General features: G+C 40.2%; 1 protein-coding gene across 6 annotated transcripts in view; it reads right to left on the reverse strand.

Moving 5' to 3' along the window:
• The window catches only part of COL19A1 (collagen type XIX alpha 1 chain), a 324,524-nt gene that overhangs the window by 40,397 nt on the left and 258,871 nt on the right, over positions 1 to 25,256 (reverse strand). For 5 of the 6 annotated variants that reach the window (XM_084755183.1, XM_084755182.1, XM_084755181.1 and 2 more), the window contains 18 exons: positions 25,106 to 25,141; positions 24,370 to 24,405; positions 24,224 to 24,277; positions 23,503 to 23,556; positions 22,245 to 22,298; positions 21,458 to 21,547; positions 20,632 to 20,676; positions 20,447 to 20,524; positions 17,168 to 17,203; positions 17,006 to 17,059; positions 16,865 to 16,918; positions 15,462 to 15,503; positions 11,428 to 11,532; positions 11,287 to 11,340; positions 10,979 to 11,032; positions 5,564 to 5,617; positions 4,197 to 4,250; positions 1,368 to 1,412 (listed from right to left, as the gene is read on the reverse strand). In XM_084755183.1, coding sequence (XP_084611309.1) covers positions 1,368 to 1,412; positions 4,197 to 4,250; positions 5,564 to 5,617; positions 10,979 to 11,032; positions 11,287 to 11,340; positions 11,428 to 11,532; positions 15,462 to 15,503; positions 16,865 to 16,918; positions 17,006 to 17,059; positions 17,168 to 17,203; positions 20,447 to 20,524; positions 20,632 to 20,676; positions 21,458 to 21,547; positions 22,245 to 22,298; positions 23,503 to 23,556; positions 24,224 to 24,277; positions 24,370 to 24,405; positions 25,106 to 25,141 — 999 coding nt within the window. The remainder of the gene's footprint in view (positions 1 to 1,367; positions 1,413 to 4,196; positions 4,251 to 5,563; positions 5,618 to 10,978; positions 11,033 to 11,286; positions 11,341 to 11,427; positions 11,533 to 15,461; positions 15,504 to 16,864; positions 16,919 to 17,005; positions 17,060 to 17,167; positions 17,204 to 20,446; positions 20,525 to 20,631; positions 20,677 to 21,457; positions 21,548 to 22,244; positions 22,299 to 23,502; positions 23,557 to 24,223; positions 24,278 to 24,369; positions 24,406 to 25,105; positions 25,142 to 25,256) is intronic. The other variant, XM_084755184.1, reaches the window with a different exon arrangement.

Below are 25,256 nucleotides of genomic sequence, written 5' to 3' on the forward strand. Positions count from 1 at the left end.
CATGTGCATTTTCAAAACAGCAGTGACGAAAGAAAATGCTCTGTCTGTTTATGCTTTTATTGTTTCTTTGTTTATTTGGCAATAACTGAACATGGGCTATATTTAAGTATATTCAGCCCCATACACATGCAAGAGACTCTTAAGAAAGCCTCCCAGAGAGGATGTATAATCTGTCTTTAAACAACAACAACAATAACAATATATGTATAGTTTTGGCTGGATGTGCTGGTGCACATACTTAATCCCAGCACTTGGGATGCAGAGGCAGGCAGATCACTGTGAGTTCGAGGCCAGCTTGGTCTACAAAGTGAGTCCAGGACAACCAAGGATACACAGAGAAACTCTATCTCAAACAAATAAACAAACAAACAAAAAACAACAAAAAGCCAAAACCAAAACTAAAACCAAAATAAGAAGTAATAATTTTGAAGAATCCAGGGGAAAGAGGCAGATGTTTATATTAAAAACACAGGCATCTTCCATGATCTCATAATGTATTTTGCTTCTCCCCTCCCACTGAGGAGAGGACACATTTTGGAGCTTTCTGTCTTGCTTCTTTGGTGAAGGGAGAAAGAATCAGATGAAGAACACGTTTCAGGAAACAGAGACCCACGTGTGTAAATCATGCAACAGTACACAGATTCACAGCATGCCCTTTAGCTTTCAGCGAGCTACTGAGAGACCCTACCCTTTCTCAGCTACGCTTGGCTTTTTAAGTTCCTAAGAGGCAGTGTGTGAAATAATGTACACAGACCTCAGCTCTGCTGCGATTCAAACATGGCCCCACACGAGGGCAGACTTGCCACAGAGAGAGGCCCCTCTACTCTCTGCAGCCTCCCTGAAAGGAGTCCAAGTCCGAGTAGAACACTAGGGCAAACAGCCAGGGCTCTTGTGCATTTTTCTCACTGTGTGACACGGGAGTAGAATTTCCTAATGTCTTAGACATCACTTATAGGGCGAACACAACAACGTCTTTGAAAAACCAAACTGCATGGTCAGAAAGAACGCCTTTTTAAAGGGCCTTTTATTTTCTGTGAAGGTACATGGTTGTCAAATGATTCGCCATCCTTTGTCGGAAGTGGAGAGTCAGGCTAGCATACACTCAGGAATCCCGACTTATGGAAGGAAAGTCTATAGTATACAAACAAATCTAAACACTGCGGATTGTAGCTGAGCTGAAATCTGGACAAGGTAGGTCTACCTGATGCTGCTTTGTCCGCCATTTACACACACATTCACGCACGCACTCACGCACGCACACATTCATGCACATGCTCATAAAATAGAAGAAGGCTTTGTAGCATCTAAGCAATCACCCTATGAGTTATAAGTACACAGAATTAAAATTTAAACCTCAAACAACTCACAGGGGGTCCAGGAGGTCCAGGTTTCCCAGGAGGCCCCTCGCTTCCCTGCAAGAGATACACAGGCCTGAATGAATGGTTTGGGCATTTCCACTTCAGGTTGGTGACCCGGGTTGTTCAAAGAGCCATCTTCTGAAATGACCATGTCCTGTCATTTTACTTCAGCTTGACCCAGGAAAATACATTTTCCGACCTCAGGAAAATGGACACCTCTTTTCAAGTCCATCTGGACTCTCTGTGTGAACTCTAGAGAATGGCAGTTAATTTCTTTGGGGATAGACGAACTAGGTCACCTGTCCTGGGCTTTGAGTACAGGTCTGGGATTTTTTCCCCTCCTATGTGTGCATGGGGTATAGGGTAGACTTCATGTGAACAAATTGTGGGGTTTGAAGCTGCGGCTCTCTGGATAAGCCCTTACTCTTGGCTTCACCTCCACCACCGTGAGCTTTTTAGAATTAGAGGGACCATTATGGCAAATTTAACCAAAGTATGAAATCACACCCTGTGTCATATCTGTTGCTTAATATCAAACTCTACAACCAGGTGGGATGTGTTTTACTGAGCAGAAGCAGCTTTGGTATGACACTGTTTAAGGAAAATGGTTTATACAATTTAAATAGCCTTAGACTTCTGCTTATAGGAGACAAATTGAAGACCAAAGGAGACTACAAAAACTGCTTAATACGGATCAATATCCATTCTGTAATTTTTGAGCTAAAACTTGAGAAAAGACTACTACAAAGCACAGACCACCTACCAGCCTGTAGTAAGCAATTGTTGCAGTCCCTTTGGCGTTTTGTCAGTTGTCCCTGTAACTGTGCATTGCTTTTTAGAATGGTATCTTTATAAAATGTTCTAAGTCATGTTTATCAGGGGCAATGACAACACATGACAGAGCATACAACGTCCAAGAACTTTGAGGGACGTTAGTCCTCTTCCGGAATCTGACTGATGACTTTACTTCAACAATCATCCGTTCTCTCCTAACAAAGGAAACCACCACCAACCATATATTTATCAATGTCAATAAGCTGTAACGTTTCTCACGCAATGCACCGCCTGAGAACGTACACATTGAATAAGCACGTCGTATCTTTCCCCAAACTGCTTGGCTGGCCACTGTCTCCCTAAGACACCCTCTGTTCTGCTGCCTGCTGCCAATGTCCTTCAGCGTATTACATCACAGTTCTCATGAGCCAACAAACAATATGTGCCTATTGAGGATACCCCTCCCCCCACAATTAGAAGTCATATTCTCATTCATTTGTGCCCTCAAGCTCATCTCAGTGTGGAATTCCCATTAGCTTCAAAGGCCAGTCTGGGGCTTGAATAACTTTTATAGAAGACTGAGGAGAAAAAAAGAAAAGGCTGGTAGAGCAGAGAAAGAGTCTTAAGATATTAACAGGACAAGAGTGCGCAGAGGCTCTCTAGAGCAAGCACATTGCTTCATTTAAATGCTGTGGCGATCTTTTTGCTCCCTGACACCCTCATGCTCTATTTTGTTTAGGGAGCTGGCATCCTGGCCAGGGTGCATGAGATACTTAAGTAGCTTATATGGCTCCCTGAGACTTATTTCCTTAATCTGGATAGTTTTAATTTATTTCACCCATTTGTTGGCTAGGCCTGGCCTGTGGCTGTAATACCACATTAGATCCTAAGCCAGGACAGTTTGACACTCTTCTTCTGTTGGTCTTCCTTCCCGGTGACAGCACATATGTCCAGCTGTGAGCGGTGGTGGTTAGTATTCACTGCCGATTGGATGAGATTTAGAGTTACCATGGAAACACACCCCTGGGTGTGTCTGTGAGGACACTTTCAGAAAATTTCAGTAGAGTGGGGAAAAAACCCACTCTGAATAAGGATATCATAGCCACACAGGCTGGAGTCCCAACGGAATAAGAGAGCAGAACACCAGCACTCGTCTTCCTCTGCTTCTTGTCTGCACGTGCAGTGTGACGTCAAGATCTCAAGATTCTCCTTCCACCATGGCCAGGACGAACTGCAGTCTTGAGCTGTAAGCCCAAGCAAACCCTTCCTACCTTTGGCTGTTTTCTCAGAAGACTTTGACATAGCATCTAAAGTAACTGACACAAATCTCCTTCCCAGGGAGCATATTTTTAGTCAATTCCCACTAAGGCCTTCTAGGGACAGCATTTCCAGATAGTCTCACAAGCCCTTGTCTTGATAGCCAGCAAGGCATGCCCTGAAGCCCGGGAGCCTGTTCAGAATGGTTGGGCGCCCCTCCCCCAAACTTACAGCGGGAACCCAATTCATCGAGTGATGAATTAGACGGGCCCTTTAGGACGACACAGTTAGGTCACAGGGTGGAACTTTCATGAATGGGATCTGTGCCCTTAGAAAGAAGCCCAAGAGAGCTTAGTTACAGTCGGACTACACAAGGACTCATTTAGAACATGCACTCTGTGAACAAGAAAGTGGGCCCCCGCCAGCTGCCGAAAACAACAGGGGACTTTCCAGCTTCCGAGACTGTGAGAGACACTGTTTAGGGCCAATTTATACTATTTTGTTACAAAGGCCCAAGGAAACCGAGACACAGCCATAGCTGGAAGTCTCTAACATACCTTATCTTTATCCCATTAGGATCCAGTTTGGGTTTTCTATCTATCTCCAATCCCATTGTTGTCATCTTATTTTCTTCTAGGGACACACCTTCTGTGCTTAAACCCACTTTTAGGCCAACATCTTTGCAAGTCCACCTCGTGGATAGCCACTTCCTGACATCATTTGCTCTGTAAGCTGTGCTTGACTCCGTCGATCTCTCAGTAAACGGTCCAACCTTATCCCTAACCCAAGCCCCGATTTCTGCTATACCTTGTCACCTTTTGATCCAGTGGGACCAGGGTGTCCAGTTCTTCCTGTTAAGCCCTGTGAAGTGGAAAGATGGGTTTGTTATAGAACCAACAAGTCAGCGGTCAAAAGGCGTTGGAAGGTGGTCACTAAAACTTACCCATTTCGAAGGTTATTTGATCCTAATTAAATCAGTTCTATAAGCTTATGTTTCTTCAGGCTGATACGACAGCTGTGTTCTCCTGATAAGCTCTTGGAAGAGTAACATTCCTATCTGTGGGTTTTTTTTCCACCTTGGCTAACCACATTTAATGACCTTAATTGGAACCTTTTGATACACTTAAGAATTTAGCCTTGCTGTTTAAATGGCAATTTACATAACATTATGTCTTTCTAAATGAAGTATAATTTTGGTAGCGATCAACATTTTAAATACCCTAAGACTCTGAAGAATGAACAATGTGCATTGAGTTATGTGATCTGCATTGTAAAAAGGAAAACAAAAGTTAATTTTAATTCCTCTTTGAGAACAGAGTTAGCAGTAGTTCTTGTGCTTTCTTTTATGGTCCTCTTTCATAACTTTAAGTTTTACTATATAGGTTTGTTTGACACACTGAGGTGCAAGCATAAACAATAAACTTTTAATTATGGCAAACCCATGACTCAAAACATTAAGGAATGATCACGTTCTTCTTTGAGAGTGAAAATAACTTCCTGGCATGGGAAATTTAAAAGAAGAGACAGAGAATTTGAGACTGAGTGGAGCTGATTTAGCAAGGAAATTCAGGACAAACTTACAAACATTATTGGTTGGTCGAAACTCAAGTGTGATCGTGTGTCCTGTCTTTTATCTGGCAACTGAACTTAAGGACTGCTTAGAATTAAACTCTAAATAAGAGATTGGGTTTGGCAGGTTGGGAATGAAAACAGATTCTGTTCCAGGAAAACAAGATAACCCCAAAACCCATATTGCTGTATTCAAGGGGCAGTGGAACAGATTTTAAAATTCACATATAGAAATAAAAAGTGTAGCTGATAATCTTTGGCCTGTTATTTTTCTTTAGAAAATTCTCTGCCTGTGTTGCATGTGAATATCTCTTCCAAGGTTAGTACCAAAATTTATAGCCAAGGAGAGAATGCACTTGTGTGTCTAACTTCTATTTCTAACCGAGTGAGAGGCTGCTCTTTGGGTTGGCAACAATACTGACAAGAAGTCTCCAGGACACTGAGCAGGCCTAACCAATCTTAGATGAAGGCTGGAGGAAGCTGCTTTTCTAGGCAGTGACTGATCTACCTAGAAATACAGAGCTCGAAAGGCAGCAGGGATATTGATGTACTTTGCACCATTCCTACTGTAACTTGTGAGGAGAATAGTCTTAGCAGATACTTACAGGGGGTCCAGTGGGGCCAGGAGCTCCTGAGAGGCCAGGAATTCCTTGAAGACCCTGAAAAAAAAACCCAGCTTCTATCATAACATTTATTTTAGGGAACAAATCATTTTTGCAATTCAAAAATACTTTTTATTGAAAAACTAATCACAGAATTGAACTAAACAAGGAACGATATATACCACCCATATCTACTTAATTTCAAAGATTTCATCTGTATGGGTAGTTGCCTGCATGTATGTCTGGGTACCAAGTGTGTGCCTGGTGCCCGCAAAGGCCAGAAGAGCACATTGGAGCTGGAATTATACATAATTGTGTGCCCCATCTCGGGGCTGGTAATTGAACCCAGGGCTTCTGGAGAATAGAAAGTGCGGTTAACCACTCCAGTTCCTTAATATTCACTTCAAAGAGTAAGAGTGGCAAGCTAAAATGCCACGGCATGGCATCTCTGACAAAGGTAATTTAATCTGCTTGGTGACTCAGGGAGCATTTCTGATCTTCTACCCAACAAGCAGCAGGAGTATCACTGAGAACTATCCACTACTAAAGCAGGGAAATACAGGCTTTGGGTTGGCAAGATGCCAGCAGAGAAACAGTGGACTACACCAAAACTTCATTTAGCTACTGGTAAAGTAGAAAAGCTTTTAAGATGTATTTAGTTTATCTTCTCAATTCATTATAAGAAAAACTGTTCAGTTCATTATTAGAAAAACCCCTGTGGATCTAACTGTAAAATTATGGTTTAAGCATCATCAGTGTCAAGGTCTTTCCTCAAGCCCCTTCCTTGGATTGGCAGGATAATAATAACTAAATGTGTTGGACCAAAAATCTGGCACATTTATTTATTCTTGGGAAGACACTCATAAAGTAATTTTATTTCTTTACCAGGTATACCATTGTGATGGCTTAAATAGATATGGCCTCCATAGACTCATCAGTTTGAATGCTTGGCCATAGGGAGTGACACTATTAAGAGGCGAGGCCTTGTTGGAGGCAGTGTGTGTTACTGTGGGGGTGGGATTTGAGGTCATATATGCTCAAGCTCTACCCAGTGTGGCGTACAGCCTCCTGTTGCCTGTGCATCAAGATGTAGAACTCTCAGCTCCTTCTCCAGCACTATGTCTGCCTCAATGCTGCAATGCTTCCTTCCATGATGATAATGGACTTTACATCTGAATTTGTAAGCCAGCCCCAGTTATTTTCCTTTATAAGAGTTGCTTTGGTCATGTTGTCTCTTTTCAGCAATAAAAATCTAATTAAGACAACTACTACAGAACATTAGTTGCATAAAATCCACAATATGGAAATGTTATAAGTACTAAGCCATTAGTAGTTATAAACTCATTTTTAAAAGGTGAGAATTCTTATTTTTTATCAGAGCAACTTTTAATGTTGAAAATTTATGATCAGGTTTGTTTAAGAATTCTGGATTTTTAGATTTTTTTTTTTTTTTTTGGTACTGGTAACTGCATCCATTGTGAGCGGTGTGAAACAAACCCACTGGTGTCTGCAGTAGCTTTTTCTAACAATGCATAAATACTTCCAGGGAAGAGCATAATGTTCTGATAGGATGGGGAAAACAGACCAGACCTGTCTGAGTTTGTTGTCAGATTTTGCAGTGTGGTGAATTTATTGCCAACCCCTGTGAGTTTCCAATATTTTCAGGGTCTTTCTGGGCTTGGATTGTGGACCATACATAATATCTCCATTACCACCTCAGTGTGTTGTGGGAAAAGACATAAGTTTTAGGTTTTTGTTGTCTTGTGTGCTCACTAATTTATATGTAAGAGGTTCAGATCATGTCTTAACTAGAGGAAAAAAATTATTCACCCTCTTGTTGTTTCAGATTCACATAAATGTATCAAATTCTAGACAAAGGTTTGAGGTTGGATCTCAGTGGTACAGCACTTGCCTAGAGGGCATAAAGCTCAGACCTTGATCTCCAGGAGTGTAAATATCAACCAAACAAATAAGCAGAAAAAAAACCCCAAAACACCAAACAGCAACAACAACAACAACAACAAACAATACCCAAGTTCTGGATTGAGTGGTATCATTCTTTCAAGATTTAATCTCCTTTATTGAATAAAGTATTTTTTGTGCTACCTTAATATTATCTTTTATAATAGAACAACTCCTCCTTCTACTATTCTTAAGTGATGAATTTTTATAGCCACTATAAATAACAGGCAAAGTAATATGACACAGCGACTGTATTTTTACTTATGGGATGTCAACAGGACTGATCTGGATCGGAGTTCTTTGTACCAATAGGCTTAAGAACAAGCTCAGTTCATCTAATACAAAATGAGATCACATGTTAACTTCAAGTTCATCCATGAGATACTGTGGTAGCTTGAATGAGAATGGCTTCGGTTGCCTCCTATATTTGAATGCTTGGTCCCTATTGGTGGGTGGTAGAACTAATTTGGAAGGATTAGGAGGCGTGGCCTTGTTGAAGGAGGTGTGTCACTGAGAGTGAACTTTCAAGTATCAAAAGCCCATGCCAGGCCCGGACTCCTTCTCTCTCTGCCTTGTCCTTGCGCATCGGATGTGAGCTCTCAGCTACTGGTCCAGCACCAGGCCTGCCTGCCTTCTGCCATGCTTCTCACCATGATGGTTATGGACTAACCCTTTGAAACAGTAAGCAAGCCCCCAATTATATTCTTTTTTATAAGTTGCTTTGGTCATGGTGTCTCTTCATAGAACAGAAAAGTAGCTAAGACAGGTATGTTATGAAGAAATACTGAAAAAAAATCTCCTTGAGTGTGCTGAAATGCCTCATGTAATAAGACAGGCAAAATCTTGTGTATATTTATATTAAAGAATGTAGGCACTATTTATTCAAGGTTTAATACCCCCCTTGGCTTGCTATGTGCACATGTGCACACATGTGCATGTGTGGACCATTCACATATGTATGGTAGGTTGCATCTTTTTATAATTTTGTAAGTAAAAGGAAAATTTTCCATTGGGAATGGTACTTTTCAATGACTGAAGCTTATGCACATGTATCATAAGTTTCTTTATCTTAAAATATTTCCATTTCTATAATTTTCCTACATGTACATGTTTCAGATATGCATATATCTTCCTCTCTTTACTGCATTGAGTCTCAACTTTGAGTCAGCCCAGAGATGCTGAATGACTTTTTACATTGTCTGATTTCTAAGCATGGGGCTCGTTAACCTTTGATGATCACATTAGACTTTGAAATAAAAACACCACCCAAGCACAAACCACCATCCTCAGCAGCCTTTCACTCAGGCACATGAAATTTTGTAATAAAATGAAAGCTGCTATGGAGGCATAAGGAGCGATAGGATGGTTTTAGAAGACAAGATGGCTATTTTAAAAGGCAGACCTTCAAGACCAAAACAGTCAGGCTTAGCACATAGTGCTAGATTCAAACACACATTAAAATTTATTGCATAGGTATTTAGTCAGCATTGATATACTTTATGACAATTATATTTTCATGTCTTGCCGCTTATTATTATATGACGACATACAATCAAGAAAGAACTTTCTCTGGCTAGAAAAGATAGGATCCGTGCTGTTAGCAACCGTGTAAATTGATGTTGAATTGTACAGCAATATATGGGAAGAACCTGAGGACACCACCTTTCAGTGGTTGACAAATGGGTGATTCCTTGAATGTATTAAATTAAATAGATGCTTCTAAAATTAGATCTCCAAAAGGCATGAGCTTCCTCTGTACCTTTCTCACCGAATGAAGAATAGATATCTTTTTATTTGGTAACATTAGAGACAATGCATGTCTGTTATCACACTGTAGTCTGTTGGCCATTAGTTGGAAGTGTATATATTGTTGGTTAATATTTTACTCACTTAAACAAACCAACAAGGTGTGTAACTAAGGTATTCTCTGAGTCCAAGTAGATGATGCAATTGCTTGCTGTCATTGATCTGTGTGAGAGACAAAAGGTGTGCTGCCTTGTTCCTCTCTAATGGCTTGACTGAGTCAGTGTGTTGGGCCATGTTTATTTGTGTTATGCGTGTGATGTGGAAAAAAAAAAGAGAGAAGAGCCTCCTGAACTCTAATGAGTTCTCTGCAGAATTTTGTGTGATTCATGTCAAAGAGTGCACTAAGTGTCCCTAAGAAAGGACACACTGAATTATGGAGGAATGCTAACTATGGGTTCAGCTCACCAAGATGGCAAAAATAACTCACAGAATCAACAAAAATTAACTTTCAGTGAATTTAACAGAGTCATATAAAAAAGCCCAAATTCCAATTTTCAATTCCAAATTTTTCAATCTCTCCCACTTTTTTTTTATTACCTTCTCAATTGCCTCTGACATCCACCTCTTGAATCTAGGCAGCTCAATCCTGCCTGCCTGTTAAATCCCACTATGGTGCTTATACTTTACTGAAACCTTCTGTGGAACTCGTGGAAGCAAAAGCTCATCAATTCTTACTTGTTTTCAAAACAAAATGCCTTTAGTGTTTTATTTATAAATGAAAACAAATGCTGTGTTTCTTATTCTTTAATTTTTAACTTGGAAAACAACCCCAAGCAAATCTTAAAGGTTTCTAGAACACAATGAATATCAATAAAAACAATAATAAATGATGATAGCATCTAATGTGAAATACAGTTCTAACCAGGAAAATAGATCTGTTTTATAGTGTCATAATTTTCCATACTACCATCAAGGTTAATATATGCCAGATGGCTTTCTTACTTTCATTAAGAACTATTAGCACCAAAACTGTTTAAACTAACAGCAATTCATCATTCTAATTGGTTTTTCTAAGAGTTAATGTGAATTATGCAGGGCAAGAATGATATCCTGAGCGCCTCTGTGGCTTACAGTCAGAACATTACACCATTATCTCAAAAGCACGTCTGAGCTGGGTGCTTGGTTCTGGGGTGAGCGGGTGACCTAAACCAGTCTGCCCACATCCTCAGCATAGTTTATTTCTCCCAAGTGTGTGGAAGGTGAGCAGAGACATAGAAAAGCCAAGGTTGTTAACTTTGAATCACGATACAGAGTTATCCTTCCCGCTCTCAGCTGGCCTCTGGGATGCTCTTATCCCTGTGCTTCTACATACACTCTTTCAATCTCTTCCCTACCGTGAGGTTTCTTTTTTGTTACTCTGCACTTCCTCTTTCTTTTCTCGTGAGAGCTAGGATGATAACCAACGGAAAACAGAAACACCATAACGTACATAGTCATTATTAGCCTTAATTTTGTGTCTCCACATCTGGACCACCAGAGATAAATGTGCATCTACAACTACTAAAATGTGTTATTTTAAGACCTCTGCCTACTCTTGGTTTTAAATGGTCTTGGGATTAAGCATGCATTATGGAGAACTCAGTGCTTTTCCTCTGCCACATCAAGTAGAGAGAAGCAATAGCCGACTTTCGTCAGAGAAGACTCGCTTACCTCATCGCCTTTCTCTCCACGTATTCCAGGGTAGCCCCGCTCTCCTTTGCTTCCCTAAAAAGACAGTGACTTCAGCTAATACTGGACCATTTCAGTGTCATTTGTAACAATGGAAAAAAAATCCCTCCCATCAGAACACTTGGGATATGCCAATTGGACAGGATCAGGGAATAAACCCATGGCAGCATCTGCACATGGCCTTTGCCCACCTTGCCAAAGTAAGTCCTCATAGGAGGACTTGGTGCCCTTTAAGAATGAGATACTCTACTTTTCATGTAGTTGAAAAATCTCACAGAGGACTTTCTTACCTTTGGCCCCTCTCTGCCTGGAATTCCTGGAGGACCCCGTGGCCCTACATCACTCTAGAAGACAGAGGAGTAAAGAGCTGCAAGAGAACACTTGGTAGGGTGTGCTGTAGTCAGACCACAGGCATGCAACAAGCCTCTCACCTTCCTGGCCACAGAATCGTATTTTCCAGGCTCCCCAGGGCCTCCTTCATCCCCTTTGTTGCTTTTCAGCCCGGGGACATTGGCTTGACAGTTGCCACAGAAGTTCTAGCGAGTATAAAGACAACTTTACTGAGAGGTTCATAAAACCTGTTTATGGAGCTGAGGTCTGATCTACTTGAACCCTTGTCAAATGAGCAATTGTGAGGCCACTCTACTTTCAGTGATTTATCTGTTCAATTTGAAAAGTGACTTTCTGAGCTTAAAAACTTTGATAAACCTAATCAGTAATCTTGGATTATAATATTGGTGAACTTTTACTTTAAAAAACCCCAAAATCTCAAATAAATGATGAGAACACTATCTGAATTTTAACTTTTTTTTTTTAGTATGTTTAGGAAAGGAAGCCATATTAAATTTTGTATTAAGCAGCAAGATTAAATAGTATACTTAATCTGGTACAGTATAGCATATCAAACTAATCCTATGAGTTGTGGAAATACAAGTAGAAAAAAGACAAGGAAGAAAAATTTCTGATTTGAAAGCAGAATGAGTTTGGAGACCTACAACTGGGTCGACAAACATTGCCAGTGGAGGCATCCTTAGGAAGAACAGGAACTTGAAGGCCTTGGACTTGGCCCAGGGTCATATCCAAGAGGACACAGGAGACCTCAGTAGAATCAACATTCCACTGACTTTGTCATAATCTTCAGGTGATCTACAGAGGCTGGAGAGACTAAGTGTCTATGTTCCTAACATAGACCAAAGTCTTAGCACACAGCTAGGGAGAATGTCTATAAAAAGCTTATTTTTTAGAAATGTTACACTAAAAATATGATCAGAAAAGACAAAAGCTAAAAACCACTAAGGAGGGAACAGTTGAGAAGGTAGGACAAAAGAAGCATCTGGTGTCATTGTTTTCAATAATGGGAGGAATCATTGAACAGAAAAAGGAATGGAGACTTGCCACTGATGAAAAGTTGGGAACAAAGACTAAGGCTACTCATAACCAACCAATATTTGGTTCCCAGATACTTATATGTTCCTTGGAACATAATTATATATGATGTTGAAAAGGTTCTGAGACAGTTTGCCTCAGAAATGCTGGATTAAACTCTGCAATGGTCCTTTCTAGGGTCCAAATATGTAAAAAAATAAATACCAGAATCAAATATATAGTTGATTGAACCCACCTACATCATTCCATGGGTCTGTCAAATTGATAGAAGAATTTAAAAACACAAAAATATTTGTAGAAGCACTGTTCAGGGACAAGGAACATGGAGCTCAAGAGAGTTAGAGTTTCCATATTTCAAAATGTATGAGAAAAAAGAATTGTGCCTATAGACCTATACACATGTTTTATCAAAATAGAGCAAAACCTTAGACTATTGATTTCAGAAATATTCTCAGGTAGATGATCCCACTGAAAAAAGATAATTATTATAACTCAACAGAAATTTATTATATTTATTTGATATTGGTCCCATTTTCTTTGGTGAGCTAAAGCATAATATTAAGTCATGGGAAACAGATTTTTTGTTTGTTTGTTTTGTTTTGTTTTGCTTTTTGAGACAAAGTTTCTCTGTATAGCCTTGGTTGTCCTGGACTCACTTTGTAGACCAGGCTGGTCTAGAGCTCACAGAGATCCACCTGTCTCTACCTCCCTGAGTGCTGGGATTACAGGCATGTGCCACCACACCACCACCCAGTGGGAAACTGGTTTTAATAAAGGTTCTTGGGAAAAAAGACTCAATGTTACTTTATAGAAATGATTAAGATGCATGAATTATTAGCCAGTACACAATCTGATTCACCGATTAAATTGAGTGGCTGAGAGGGAGGGTTTGGTCTTGGCATTATACGAGTTTTTCTTAATTCTATAACTTAAGACATCTTAGAAGACAGAAAGCGGGTAACATCTTGTTAACAACTCAAGACATGGGGCTTAAGTTAGCGAGGTGGGATACAGCGCCAGGATTTAATATTATGTTAGATGTACTCACAAGTCGATGCCTAACCAATTTCTTAACTTTGGATTTTGGGTGGGAGCTACTTCTTCTGTTGAATAAAGCTGGTTGGAGCCACCTGACAAGCTTTCCTGCCTATATCCCACCACTTGCTCTTTTGTGACCTAGGACCTTACTGAGATGACCTTAATGCAGTGGGTCTTTCAGAGTGGGAACTGGCAAGACTGTCAGTTCCTCACATCCCCAAGACCCCTGGATGGCTGCCTCTCCCCTTGGCAGAGTCTACTCTACGTTATCTTCTCTGAGATCCAGTCTATAGTCTCTCAGAACATTTAGTTTTGGTCATGCATAAAATTTCCCATCCTTCATGAATTCAAGTGTCTAATTCCTACCGTCTCATCGTTTCTAGCATCGTTGCTGTCACAAAGACCGTAGTGCTCGATACCTAAGGAAATGCACTCCCGTGTCAACCTCATACCTATCAGCTATATGTCTGGGCAAATTATAAAGTGACTTGGGACTTCAAGTATATTCAATGAATGAGAATGGAACAACATCCTGAGCATGTCACATTTTGGAAAAGACAGATTGGGAAAAAAATAAGTAAGATTGCACCGCCTGGCATATAATTATAAATCAAAAAATATGAGTGCTTTCTGAAACCTCACAAACATTGTCTTATAAAAATGTTGCTTTTTGAGGAAGGGAATTCCTAATAACGCTTATAAAAAGTTTTTTATATTAATATTCATATTCACATATCTTTCCCCAAAACCTTAATTCTCCAACTAATCAGTCCACCAGACCATGTCTTTTTTATGGACTCAATGCTATAACTATTTATTCATGTTTAAGTGTAAGTCATTAGGCAAATCATTAGGATAAACACCAGTTAGTGGGTGAAATTACCTGTAATAATGAGTGGTATATAGAAATATTTACATTCTGTTAGTTCATAGACAGGACATGTAAGACTGAAATTGAGAGCTACGTTTTCATTTGAGTTTACCAACTGTTACTAGACTACACAGAGACTACAAATACATAGCCTTATCTACTGCAATAGCCTTCATTCTTACTGATAAAATATGGTCAAACATTTAAGAAAGAAAATGGTAGTCATAGTGTGTGTGTGTGTGTGTGTGTGTGTGTGTGTGTGTGTGTGTATGTATGTATGTATGTATGGGAGTGTATGAATGTGTGTGGTGTGTAGTGTGTGTGTGTGTATGGGAATGTGTGAATGTGTGTGGTGTGTATGTGTGTGTGTGTGTGTGTGTGTGTGTGTATGGGAGTGTGTGAGTGTGTGTGGTGTGTAGTGTGTGTGTGTGTGTGTATGGGAGTGTGTGAGTGTGTGTGGTGTGTAGTGTGTGTGTGTGTATGGGAGTGTGTGAATGTGTGTGGTGTGTATGTGTGTGTGTGTGTGTTTGTCTCTGAGTAGCTAAAGTTTGATGAAAACTTTGTTGCATTCCTGTTTCAGCCTCCTAAAGGTTGGAGTTGCAGGTGTGAGCTACCATGTTTAGCTAGAGGCACTTTATAGAATAGATAGTAAGTAAAGATGATTCTACAGGGTAAACAGGTGTTGAGGTGATTGTTGGCTTTGGGATTTTATAGCTCATTTTATGAAATTCCATGATATAGAATCTCAAGCTGTCAACTAGCCTCAGTGATCTTCCCTTTGAATCTGCCCAGAGCTGACATGGTGGCAGGTATGTTTCATAGAAGTGAGCCGGGACGGGTGAGCATTGAGGAAGAAAAGTCATTGCTTCAGAGGAGGCAGGGTCTACTTACACGGTATCGATGATGTCACCTCTTCCTGCATCTCATCATCTCAGTGCTGCCTTTCCCCATCCCCATGTCCACAATGTGAAATCCAGAAGGGAGGGAGTAGGAAGGCTGGCCCAAACGCTACAAGTCATAGTAAGATATGTGCGTTTTTCTGTTTTAAATATTTTCTAACCTTTGAATTTGAATTGTTTGGGCTGAGAAGTTACTTCTACCTTTAGCAGAAAGTTCTTTTTTTAACCCGTTTGGCACACTAACATAATTTATTTTATGGCGAAAGAGTACCTTCAGCAAGGCGCCGATGTCTCCCAAGAGAGGAAGTGCGATCTGTAGTTAAAAAGAGAGGGAAAAAACCCAGATCTATGGAGAGGTGCATATACGTGAACATAGTACAATATGATCATAGGAGTTGATGTATATTTTCTTAAAGTGATGTGCCAACTGAACTTTGGGGCATACATTTTGGTCTCAGCTACAGACTCACTGGCTTAGCTTTGTTTCATGGTATGAAAGCGACCCACAGTACTGATAGAACCAGACTGTCAGAGCACCCACTGGTCCTTCACCAAGAGCATGCAAGCTCATCTGTATCCTTGCCTTGGTCATGCATCTGCACTGTGGAGTTTCACGACGCGGTAACCTTATGCTTTCCCTGTGCTGCTGGTTTAGTCACATATGAAAACAAATCATCTGATAAAAGGAAATCACTCCTTTACCAAGTACACTCTCAGCCTGCTCAAAATATGAAGATGGCAGGGTGAGTCTGCCTTACACGTAGCTCTTACAGCAGGTTCAGAAGAGACTTCAGAGGGACACGGCAGGCACCTGGGGAACATGGGCTGTGTTTGAGCCCCAGGTCTTAAAATATCCTTTCAGAGAGAAAGACTGTGTAAGCCCGAGTGACGAGTGACAGTCGACAGGATTTGAGATGAGGTGCACACACAATTCAGTGATGGAGTTGAAAAAGAAGGGCGGGATAATGCTGCTGTATGCGGCTTCTAAAGGCTCTAAGGCACAAGCAGTGTGGGAGGTAAGAAGACCCAGTGAGAGGCCAGATTTGGATTTTATTATACAAGACTCTTAATACAATGCCATGTGCCGTATGGCATCTCAAAAAATAAGTGTTGGGGATGAGGCTATTTAAAGGGATTTACTGTCACTCATAGCAAGGTTTAACCCGAAATAAAACTATGTAACACGCTGTTAGTATTTTAATGCATTTTCTGAGATTTTTTCAATCCAATTTTCATAATTTAATCATCTCATCTGTTCAGAGGCATTCAATCAATGGCTATGCACCACATTGGAGCTAACTTACCTGCAAACTTTCATTTCAAAATTGAATTCACTTTCTCACGTTAGGAAGAATAGAAATTGTGGCTATCTATTTTATCTCAATTTTCCAGGGAACAAAGACATTAAGTGGTAAGGCTCAGCCCGGGGCAAGATCGTACAGCTGAATTATACCCTTAGGAAATAAATATTCACTACACATACATACACACACACACACAATAATGCTGACCCAGCTTGAATTTTTTCCCCTCTACAAAATAATGGGGATAAACAAAATCACCAAGCAGTCAGTGTGCATTGTAATTAGTTTGGACAGCAAAACTTGCTGGGTAGGCCATTTGGCTTCTGGCTACATTAAAGATACATAAATCAAGCAAAGCCTGTCTACATACCGGGTCACCTGGGGGCCCTGGAAGGCCTGGCTTTCCATCTCTCCCTGGAGCACCCTAAAAACAGAGGCATCTTATTCAGAGCTCTGTGAGTTAGAGAAGATTAAAACGGACATGGGACAGGAGTTGGGGAAATGGTCTTACGTCATTTCCTGGTGCCCCTGGAGTTCCTGGTAATCCAGGCAGACCTCGTGGACCCTAGAAAAATGAAGAAAAAAAAAGTTACTTAGGACTGTCTTTTGTTTAATTTCTAGAAATCAAGAAAACTAAACTTGTTCTGCTGAATAACTTAGTGAAGTCACTTGCCTGAATACCCGGCTCTCCAGCTGGCCCTTGGGAGCCCTGGGTAAAATGAGAGAGAATTATCAAAATTCTACCAGGACTGTCCCTAGCAGAGCAACAGACTTTGACATTTGCATAATATGAAAGCTCCAAAAACCTTGCCCAGGGTTTCCAGAGGGCTACTCATGACTTCAAACAGTAGTTTAACCACATATCTGAGGCTAGAAGTATGAAGCTTTGCTCCACACAGTCCATGTTTTTTGTTTTCTAGTCCACTCCACTATGCTGTTGCACACTCAGGAGTGTGCAAGCCATGTGTCCAAATCATATCAGATCAGAAACTAACTGCCCGTGAGGCTGAGAGATCCGGACCTACCTCTCTCTCTCTCTCTCTCTCTCTCTCTCTCTCTCTCTCTCTCTCTCTCTCTCTCCCTACTATTTGAAAATAGATTCTTCTCTCATACAATACATCCTGACTACAGTTCCTCCTCCGTCCACTCCTCCGAGCTACCGGCCACCTCCCCGCTCCCTGGATCCATGCCTCCTCCATTTCTTCTTCAAAAAAGAGCAGGCCTTCAAGAGACAAGGACCAAATGCGACAAAACAAGATACAAAAGAACCAAGGCAACCCAACAGGAGGAAAAGAGTCCCAAGAACAGGCAAAAGAGTCGGACACACCTTCTCCCACTGTTTGGAGTCCTCCCACAACACCAAGCTAATAGCCATAACACACAGAGAAGGCCTGGTGCAGACCTATGCAGGCCCTCATTTTCCTCTTAAGAAATTACCCGCACCACTGGTCAATGGCGGGAGAAGATGGCTAATTAACAGTCCAGGAGTTATTTTTGACTCCTCAAATACTGGGGTCTGGAATAACTCGAGCACTTGGGAAGCAGAGGTAGGCAGATCTCTGTGAGTACTAGATCACTCTGATTTACATAGTGAGTTTTAGACCAGCCAGGGTTACGTATAATGTATCTTCAAAAACAAACAAACAAACAAAAAAAAGTGTTTTTTTTTTCTTTTAAGCAGTTGGCATCAGCATTTGGTGGGGTTCCTATCTTATTTAAAGATGTTCATAGCATTTATTATCAAAGCCTTTTGTTGCCTTTCTGTTGTGTTCCTAAGTGGTAATTCCCCCTATAAACTTATTATCTCTTTAATGAGTTCTTGATACAGTGTTTTATTATCTTTTAAAGGCAGTATATAAGGTAATGGGTTCCATTATGGCAGTTTCATAGATACTTTGCTCTTATATGCTCCCCTCTCCCACTGTTCTCTTCTGTTGCATTTTCGTAAGAATCCCTCCCCCCTGTTTCCTGCCAGATGTATTTCATTACCTCCTCATTATTCTTCCCTCTTTCCTCTTCTTTGTGATCTTTTCCTTCCCTCCATGGTTTTGTTTACTTATATGACAACACACACACACACACACACACACACACACACACATACACACACACACATACACACACACACACACACACACACACACACACGTACGCAGAGAAAATGCATTATTTGTCTTTCTGAGTCTGGCTTATTTCACTTAATAGAGTGATTTCCAGGTGAACCCATTTTTCTCCAAATGTCATGAATTTCCTTTTCCTTTATGGGATGAATAAAATTCCCTGAGTATATATACCCTCTTTTCTTCATCTATCAGGAAACATTTGGACAGGTTCTAATTCTTAGCCATCGTGAGTAGTGAAGTGATAAGCATGGTATGCTGAGCTAGGATGCTTTTGGGATGCACCCAAGGTTAGTACAGCTGGGTCATGTGGTGGTTCTATTTTCAGCTTTTGAGAGACTTCCGAGTGATTTCAGTAGATAGAGTAGCAGTTTACACCCTCAGCAATATTTGTCATGATGACACTTTTTGGATTGGGGTGAGATGGAGTGAGTCTGAAAGCAGTTAAAGAGCATATATTTTATTCGTGTGTGTGTGTGTACATATGATGCATGTGCATATATGGGAGTCTTGGTGTTGGGTCCCCTGGATTTGGAGTTACAGGATGTTGTGAATTGCATGATGTGGGTGCTGAGAACTGAACTCACTTCTTCTGGAAGCTCACACAGTACAAGCTCTTAACTGATGATTCATTTCTCCAGTTTTAAATTGTATTTCCTTCATGGATAAGGATGTTATACCCTTTAAAAACTACTTATTAGCTATCATGTTTCTTCTTTTAAGAACTGTTTAGGTTCCTGTAGCCCGTCTATACAGTCTATTGGTGGTTTTCTGTGCAGAAGCTTCTTAGTTTCATGTTTTCTCAAGTGCCAATTTCTAATTTTCTATGCTACTGCATTTCTCTTCAGAAAATTTTTGCCTATACTTTTATTTTGAGGAATTTTTCTAATGTTTCCTCTAGTAGTTTCTGGTTTTATATTAAAGTCTTTGATATAAATCATTTTGTATCATTTTTTTCTATATGTGATGATCTGTTTTCTGCAGCACTATTTATTGAAGAGGATATCTTTTATTCCAATCAATATTCGCAATACTTTTGTCAAAAAGTAGGTGGCTGTGGCAGTGTGGATTTATTTTTTGGTCTGCTATTTTATTCTCTTGGTCTACATATTGTTCATGTACCAGAACCATTCCATTTTGTCAGTATGGCTTTGTAGTGTAAGTTGAGATCAGGTGTTAGGAAGTTTTTAGAATTTCTCTTTCTACTTAGGATTGCTTTTACTATTTGGGGTATTTTGTGCTTCCATATACATCTTAGCATTGCTTTCCCCAGTTCTGTGAAGAACATCATTGTAACTCTGGTGGGGATTACATTAAGTCCATGAGTGGCTTTTGGTAATATAGACATTCTCATTGCATTAATTCTGCCAGTTTATGAGCAAAAGTGATGTCTTCATCTCCCAGTGTCTCCTTCAGTACCTTCAAGTTTTTATTGAAAATGTTTCTGATCTCTTTAGTCAGGCTTAGCCTTAGGTAGTCCCCCCTCAAAAGCTAATTGAGTGAGATTTTTCCCCTGACCTTTCTTGTCAAGTTTTTTAATGCTATATATAGACACTAGTACTTTCTTAAATACTTTTTTTGTAATCTGCTATGTTGTTGAAAATGTTTTTCAGCTCTGAGAGTTTTCTGGAAGTATGTTCAGGGTCTTCTAAATATAGGATTAAGTCAAATCTAAATAGGAATGATTTGGTCTCTTCCCGTCCTATTTATATATCTTTTAGTTCTTTCTTTCATTTTATTGTTTTATATAAAAATTTGAGCACTGAATTAAATAAAAGTGGAGATATAATGCAACCGATAGGATTTAAATAGCTTGACTGAATATTACTTACTGTTCTGCCAGGGATTCCTACCCCTGGTGGCCCCGTGTCCCCTGGGGATCCATGGATACCTGGCAGCCCTCTTTCACCCTATGAAACCAAATGCTCTTGTTAATATAAGGCTCAACATAGATACATTTTCAGTTACATTTTCTTAATCATTAATTCTTTTAAAACTAGCTATGAAATCTATATACCTTTGGCCCACGTGGACCAGGTGCTCCTGGATTTCCATCTAAACCCTAAAAGGAATAAAAAAGTAAGATTATCACATTTTTTCCTAAATAATCAAAAAAGAAGTCATAACTCGAAACCATGATTCACTATCCTTCATTTTTACTTGAATAAGCCTCTTATTAAGAATAGAGGGAAACTTTAGAAGGCTCTAGATTTTGCATAATTAGCTTGAATATAAGAGACTCTTTCTGTGATGTTAAACATATCATCATCAGAATTGTCATAGTTAATAATTGATGTAAAGGTAGAAAGAGGGTTAGGAAAACAAGCAAATCAAATAAGCATGTTGGCTTTTGGGTTTTCTGGTGATACAGTTTCCTGTGTCCTGGGTAGAATGTGGATCACACACACTTTCTGCTAGTGGTTATATCTTCAAACTCTGGAAGGGAAATGTGGTGCATTTGTTTTAAGACAGTGTCCTAGGAAGGCCTATGGCCTACAACTGATATGTGAGGACCCATAGCTCTCTCAGGAATCACACAGAGTCCAGATGCCTTTGAAACATCTCAGATTATATGTCAAATGTTGTGTGTTTGCATAAATCCTGCCCCAGAGACCTCTTGACTTGCACTGAACATTCAAATTGTTAAGTTGTTTTAGCTTTATGAGCTATGGTATATGATGATTATTGCTTTTCTTTTTTTTTTCTTCTTTCTTTTTTCTTTATGCTTTTTTCTTTTTGGGGGGAGTGGGATTAAAAATCACACTTATGTCTTGAAACTGGGGGCCCCAAATTAGCAGCAAATGAACTCTCAAGGGCAATCCTAGTAAAAGGGCAGTACTTACTTGTTTCCCTGGCAGACTTTTCCCTGGAGGCCCAGTATCACCCTTTGGACCTGGAAGTCCAGGAGGTCCTAGCCTTCCACCAGGATCTCCCTATGGAAAACAAGATGAGATTCCTTCTTTGTTTTGCTTTTTTGTTCATGATAGGAAATTGGGAGACAGTAGTTTCCACTTTGTGCTTTATGTTGTCATGGCCAGTCAAACTTCATCTTTATGTTCACCTCTGTACTCAGCCCCTCAAGTACATTTAGCAAGTGCCCAGCTCACTCTGGATGCTGCTGTTGTTATCTTAAACGCATTCAGGTTCCGAAATGAATTCTATTACATAAAGTTTAACAGGACCGGGAAACACAGACTTACGCATAAACACAGGCACAAAGGCCATATCTACTCATGCAATGAAGTTCTTTAGATAATCTAAATGCCTGACTATTTCCTGAGAATGATGTAATATTTCCTGTGAATGATGTAACATTGACATGCATGTGATGGATCAAGAAACAGATTCTATGGATTCTGAGGATCCATAGCTTGACCTCAGCCCTCACATCTTCACTTCTGACTTAGCTCATTTTGACATCCGAAGTTTCTGTGCCATAACCATGGTTGCAAAGATGAGTGATACCAGGGCCACCATATCACAGCTTATACGAATGCCTGTCCCCTGCAATGACAGCCTGTGGGAGGCTCACGCCTTGCAATCATCTTTTGATTCTTCGATGACCTTAGGATCCTTGGTTTCTTCTTTCTTTTTCTTACTTAATACACAAAAATAAAATCTAAGCTGTACCTTTTCTCCTTTAATGCCTTCTTTCCCTGGGATACCGTGTTCTCCCGGCAATCCCTAGAGAATACAAAATTAAAGACGAGCAGTCAGAACATGTCTAATGTAATAGCCTTCTACTTTTGTAAGAGAACTGAATTTTAACATCTCTCTATAAGGTAGTGCTGATTTGTGCCTTAGGGGAAATGGTACTTGAAGATATGTGTGGCTTGTCATCTCAAGTGAAGTCAACAGCTATCATGGGAAACAGAGAAGGGGAATTGACATGTTCAACCCAAACAATTGGGAAGAAAGGGATGGGGTGGTGGCATTACAACCTACAAAAAAGTCAAGATATTTTTATTATGTCCTGCCACTGTGGCTCTTTTCCTTTGGATTTTGTTCTCTTTTTATTCCCTTGGTACTGACAGTTAAGTCTAACCAGAGTATTTTATGTTTCATCTTGGGTTATCAACGTTTCTCTTTCTTATGGTATTTTCCCATGAGGTAACCCTGAAGTGGTCCAATAATTGGCTTGTAGGAGGAATAAAAAATGTTTCCCATGGGTTGGATGTTCACATGAGCAAGCACACTATGGGAGCTACCCAGTGGTCTCCAGGAGGTTCAGGCATTGAGCATCACAGCAGGGGGAATGGTCATAGGGCTGCTCCCAAGATGATAGAAAGGGGAGAATTCTCAAGACTGCCCAACTAGAGTCCTAGTCATGGGCAGAGAGTCACTCAGAGTCATAGCCAGCAATTTTCTCCATTTAGATCTAGTATTTGATAATTAGCTCTCAGTTCCCATTGGGATGCAAGGAGCAGAAATATGGGGAAATAGAAGAAAAGTGAGCATGTGCTTCTCTCTCTCTCTCTCTCTCTCTCTCTCTCTCTCTCTCTCTCTCTGTGTGTGTGTGTGTGTGTGAGAGTTTATCATGTAGCATGAAAATGAATTTTTGAACTCAAATCTATGCAATTTAGAAACTCTTGCTGTCTTTCTTGTTTGTTTGGTTTTTTTTTTCTTATTTCTTTGGATATTTCTGCTTTCCTCCATTCTGCAGTAGTATGACTATGGACAATTGAGTTAGCTTGAATTTCAAAGATTGGTTTCTTCAGCTCCACTTCAAAGCACTTCCCTGTAACTCCTGACTTTAGAAGTGATCAGTGGATGGCAGGGGTGACCCATGCTTTTGGGAACTGTGGCATAAATTAGCCTATTAACTGACCTTCTTTAAGGCATAGCTTACTTTTAAGTTTATTTCAAAATACTGAAGCTATATACGTACAACATCTCCTGGTGGTCCTCTGGGCCCCATGGGACCTGCAGGTCCTTGCTGACCCTAAAACAGAAGATGATATCTATTTTAACTTTTCATAAAACTAGATGGTATCTGAATGGTGGTGAATACCATGTGAACTTTATTAGGAAGAGACGGACTTCCCAACATCCCACCTGTGTGCAATACTGACATATGCTCGGAGCTTAGCAGTATAGTTCCGAGATGTTTTGTTAATGGGTCTTTTCTATCAGCAGGTGATAATGGGGTAACTGGCCTGATGCACTGACTGGGAACATTCTACCTGAGCTTCTCCCATGCCTCCGCCAGCTGCTTTTTCTTGAGACACTCCTGAAGAATTTCCCCCTGGGAAACTCAAACATCTCAGGGATGTATAATTTTAGTGAAGAATCAGATCCTGAGTCCTCTTCCTGTTAGGAATGTGGCACAAGGGCATAGATTTAACTGGCATTGTTTACTCTTAATGCTCTTATGGATGCTATTGTGAATTTGCTCTGAAAAAGAATTTTTAAAAGGCCTAGCTTCTATGTCTGTAATAAATATAGCCAGTGGGGAGGGGGCATCGCCATGGAAACAAGATGCAATCTCTGAGAACATCTGCGATGAAAATGAAGGCACACCAAAGCCTTTCTGAATGCAGGATGGTTGTAATTCCCGAATTATTTCCAAAGAGTGACTTATGACACTCCTTTATATATGAAGTACATACCTTTAGCCCTGGGCTTCCTATTAAACCAGGGGGACCAGGATCTCCAGGTTCCCCCTAAATGCATAAGTGGAAAGGAAAATTAAATGTTACTATTATTTTTAACATCTCATTAAGGTTGCGACTGTGACTAAAAAATGTCAGATTACCTTTATTCCCTGTGGTCCTAATAGGCCAGGTTCTCCCTGTCAATAAAACAAACACCATATGGTTCATTCCTGAATCCAGATGGGGTTAGATATCTTGATAGTTTAGTTGACTTTCACCAGTTAAAACACACACAACAAATCAGGCATTATAGAAGCCATGCGATCAATCAATGCTCACCCCAAATCAATATTTAAAAATCCTTATTGTTAGTAAGCAACAAAACTGCTCATTTCATTTCTTCACTTGAGATGTCATGGCACATTTGCAATGACTCTTACACCACCAGATGCTCACCATCCTCAGGGTAAGAGGCTGATAGAATAGGCTGGTGAGGTGACTCAGAGAGTAAAGGTAGTTGCTTCTGAGCCCGAAGACCAGAGTTCAAGCCTCAGGACCCATGTGGTGGAAGGAGAGAACAGGCTCACACAAGTTGTTCTATGACCGTCATACATGCACCTAGGCATGCACTCAATGTGGCACACACATACCTCCCCTAAAAAAGGTAAAAAGAAAAAAAAAAAAAGAAAAAAAAAGGCCTGTAAACCCCAAATCAAATGTTAAAGTGTTATAGCGGGATAGCACTTACCAAGGTTTAAAATCAAGTGCCAAAAACCACAGAAGAAAGTACAATTTTCAGGGAACTTACTTTATCAAATCTATTAGTTGCCAAACAACAAATTGCAGAGTGAAATCAATGAAATAGAAAACCCAAGACAGCGATAAACGTCTACTTACTCTATCTCCCTTTTCACCTTTTGCTAAAGGCTCCCCCTAGGAATATGGGTAGAAACCAAAATCAATTATAAATACTTAGAAATCAACTCTGACAGGGGCAAGTGAGAATTAATTTGCAGATTCCTTCATATTCCCCAATGAGCATGGAGCT

This window comes from Acomys minous (assembly GCF_964271855.1).
Source record: "Acomys minous genome assembly, chromosome: 13".
Lineage (NCBI taxonomy): Eukaryota > Metazoa > Chordata > Mammalia > Rodentia > Muridae > Acomys > Acomys minous.